At 35.3% G+C, this 4,166-nt stretch overlaps 1 protein-coding gene across 1 annotated transcript; it reads right to left on the minus strand.

Moving 5' to 3' along the window:
- Window positions 1-2,443: 2,443 nt before the first annotated feature.
- LOC149402283 (uncharacterized) lies at window positions 2,444-2,809 on the minus strand. Its single transcript, XM_089608304.1, has one exon. The coding sequence runs from the start codon at window positions 2,807-2,809 to the stop codon at window positions 2,444-2,446; it is 366 nt and encodes a 121-aa protein (XP_089464430.1).
- Window positions 2,810-4,166: the final 1,357 nt, after the last annotated feature.

Consider the following 4,166-nt stretch of genomic DNA (forward strand, 5'->3'; position numbering starts at 1 on the left):
TGGTTATTTATTGTGTATCCTTGTTAGTCAAGGCATATTCAATACACATGACTTTAAGGATTTACAATTAACTAAAATAACTAAGTATCTCACTATTTCCAGAAATTTACAGTGTTCACGACACTTGTTAGTATTCTCAGAAATTCATCATTGTGAAAGGTCTAATATTTAGTCCTTTTAATGACAATATCTTTTAGCTTCAACATTAAGCTCATACCTTATCATAATAAGTATGTTTGAGACTTCATGGAACGAGCTTGTCGTTTCTAAACCTCATGTTTCATAATTTGTTTAGCTCAGTCAATTTACTTGTGTCATTATTAGGTCTATCACTCAACGGTAATAACTATTTTAATGACATGTGCATAAGAATAACACTTATCGATCATTCAAAGAATATCGATCATAAAAAAATCCATGAACCATCACGATTAGTTGTTCTTTTTAAGGATCTGCCTTTAGTTGTTTCAAAAAAGGTTTAGTAGTTATAACTACTTTGATCCAATGTGAACAAGTCAACAGAACATGCTCCTCAAAGGACAGTTCATCTTATTTCATATAAGATCCCAAATGAACTGGTTCATGGTATTAGAGAGAAGAGCAACATCGTTGCCAATTTATCTTCTCAAGAGTTCAATCCCTTAAGTACCAAACAACTTCTACAAAGCTTGAACACATTCATTGTTCAATTTATAGATCTCTCTATTCCTTCAAGCTAATTGCTTGACTGGGTTTCATTTAATAAAAGACATCGTTGATGATAACGACAAGGATCCATTAATAGATGCTTTCATCTTAATGGCAAGTCAATCATACTGCCATTTATTGTTCGATTTAATAGCTTATTAGATTCAATTAAGAATCCCATCATAAATGATGTATTTAATCCTATAAAGGATTAAGCTATCTTTAATTCCTATAAAGATGCTCTCATTTAGTAATTGATTATATATGGCAAGTCAATAATTAATTACACTTCCATTCATATTGTTGTCATAATACTAATCCATTTTAAAGGATTCCATCATAAATGATGGTGACAATCCTGTGAAGGACATTGCTATCATTGCATTGTTCAATAATGGCGAGATTCTTATAAAGATGCTCCCATTTAATGCATTGAATTTCCACTCAATTAATTCTTGTGATTAGGTTCCATTCAAGGAAGCTCTCACTAAGTCATTGAACCTGAGTGTCTAGGTTCTCTTAAAAGATCCTCTCACTCAGCCAATGTATCATCAACACTAACTATAAAATTGTGTTACTTTATTATCTCTTAATCACACAAATCATTTGTTGATATTAGATAATTATTTAGACACCACCAGATTCCTAAATAGTTCTTATTATATCAAAAACACATTTATTATAGCAATTTTAATAAAGCAATAAAGGCTAATTAAAACTCTAACATAGATTATTAACTCAGATGATATATTGTTGTGCAACTAAATAGTTAATGAACGGAAACACGTGTCCTTCATTTTCTATATTCAAATTTAAGGCTTAAGCATTCATGCATATATCAATATCATAAAATCAATTTAAGGCATTCATATAACGAGTAGAGAAATATTTAATGACACAACATTTGTTCATAAATAATGTAATAAAACATAAAGAAAGAAAATATTCATCTTATCTGGAATAGTCTTAAAATACTACAGTCCAGAAAACCTCGGATTATAAGTGACACATCCCATGTTAAAAAATAAATCCAAAAATGAAGTAATAAAACTAGCGAGAAATTTTTAGATCTTCAACTGGAGCATGAGCTTCTCTACAATTCGGGCTTGAATACGACATTGTTCAGCAAGCTCTCCAACATCAATGTGTTCCTCCAGATCTACCATGCAACAAGAAAAGAAGTATGGTCATGAATAATTATCCTCAAAAACAATTTTAGGAGATCATGAATTTTAAGGTACTATACCAGCATTCTTCTTGTTCTTTTCAAGCTCGGCCAAGTACAGAGGGCAATACCTTCTCCAATGGCCTTCACTGTCGCAGTGGTTGCACTTGCCCACCATTTCACGCTTCTTTTCTTTTCCTTTTTCCATTTCTCTTGAAGTTTCTCCTTTCCTTGTTAGCGGGACCTCTCCCCTTCGAAGTACTAGGACGTGCCTTTGATGGCCCAGCACCAGAAGTCAACTTATTCTTGGCTTTCGGCAAAGAACTATCGTCAACATACATAGCCGACCCTTTGTTCTATCCTTGTCGAGTGATAGACTCGAAATTCTGTAACTCATTCAACAGCTGAGGCAGTCGCGATACGTCAATTTATTCATAATATAGTTTGACGTGAACTGTATGAAGTCATTCGAAATGGAATTCAAGATAATTCCCACCTGAGTGACATCATCCATCATAGCCCCATGAAGTTAAGCTTCTGTGAAGTAGTTAGTCATCTTCATGACATCATCCCTCACATGAGTCCCCGCAATCATCCTAATGCCAGTGCACTTACAAGTGAATTCAATGCAGGCTTGCTCGCTCTTCCTCCCAAACATTTCCTGCAGCGAGTCAAGGATCTCCACATCAGTCTCATTTCCTTCCAATTTTGTTCCAACGCATCAAATATGTTCGCGAGCATGTAGGCCATGGCTTTGTTGTTAGCCATGTTTCGCCTATCATACTCTTCCCTTTGAACTCGGGAAGCAGTAGAATTAGGAAATGCAGGTTTCTCTTCAGTAAGGATAAAGCAAATGCTTTCACTCACTAGCACAATATTCAGGTTAGACTTCCATTTCGAGAAGTTTTCACCAGTCAAGACGTCTTTCGACAATAAGACCATAATAGGGTTCGACATGATTACTAAAACATAAAAGTACATATATATCAGCAATATGAAAAGAAACAAGCTACCAATAATATTTAGGAAAATAAAAACATAATGCAACAAAGCACGGGATAAAATACTAAATAAAACAACCCAGTTTTTATATTCCACGGTAGTCAACCAATAGCCACACTCCATCCCACTATGATGACGTAATGGAGTGCACCTACTGAAAATGAGAACCATCTCAGATTAGTGAACAATCATGGTTCATGTAGACTTCATAGCTATGTTCACTAACTACCAATAATTAGGAATCATTGACCACATGAGCAATCACCGGTTGGATTCATGCATTAGTCGACCCAACATTTCGACGAAAAAAGTCTAGCCCAAATGCATTGACTTATCCAGTACACGCCGGATTCAACCCTCCCGCCTATCGTCAAAGACACAACTTTGGTATTGGAATCAGAAAAGCATGTCCTTAGGAACAGATCACCATGTTTTAAACAACCCGTCGATCAAGCAGGGATCTTTCATCCTCATGGTGTTGTGGAAATGTTGGAGGCCTATGACTCAATATACTTTCATTATTTTAATTTCTCCTAGCATTAACATTAATATAGGTGATGCACTCGAATTAACTAAATCATATTGAAAACTCGAGTGTTACTAGCTACCCTTAAAAATAGTTAAGTTTCGATATAATTTAGTGATTAGGAATTCGTGTCATTCTAGTCTTGATCACGGAAAAGCTTCCAGCGAGAAGGGAAGACATCGTCTTTTAATAATCCCCAAACTTAGCCTCTTATCGGCTTGGTGACAAACCTCTCGGATCCGTTCAACACATTTATTAAAACCATCCTAATCCAATTAGATAATTTAATTTAATGAATGAAAGCCCATGATAAGCACAACCCACGAAAAATTTCTAAGTTATAACTAACAAGCATGACATAAGCATTTAAATAAACAAGCACGAGCAAGCAAGTATGGTTTTATTCGGTTTGATTGTTTCCTATTTGATTCTTTAATAAATATTAACTAGATGAACCTAATCACATTAGTTCATGGATTCATATTGAGCACATTCCTATGTCTCTTTGAAAAATAAATCAATCTAAAAAATTATTTATATTTCTTAGTTTTTCCCAAAAATAATTTATTGAATAATTTATTTCGGTTGGGCCTTGGAGCCACCAAGTTAACGGGTTGTGACCCGGTCGAATCCTTGAGCCCACTAGCCAAGATAGGGCTCAACAAGTTAGCTCGGACCATTACCCATGAGGGCATCATGGCCGAGAAGTCATACTGCTAGGGTGTGGTCTTTATGCGTCTCGTCGTCAAAGCATCATAATCCTTCCGTCTTGGTGGCTCTCCTTCG

Source organism: Urtica dioica, chromosome 3, assembly GCF_054948205.1.
Source record: "Urtica dioica subsp. dioica isolate 48M chromosome 3, U.dioica_male_clone48M_v1_H2, whole genome shotgun sequence".
Lineage (NCBI taxonomy): Eukaryota > Viridiplantae > Streptophyta > Magnoliopsida > Rosales > Urticaceae > Urtica > Urtica dioica.

What these genes read in the sequence shown, in the direction of transcription:
- LOC149402283 (XM_089608304.1), bottom strand. Translation starts at nt 2,809, where the DNA reads ATGTCGAACCCTATTATGGTCTTATTGTCGAAAGACGTCTTGACTGGT.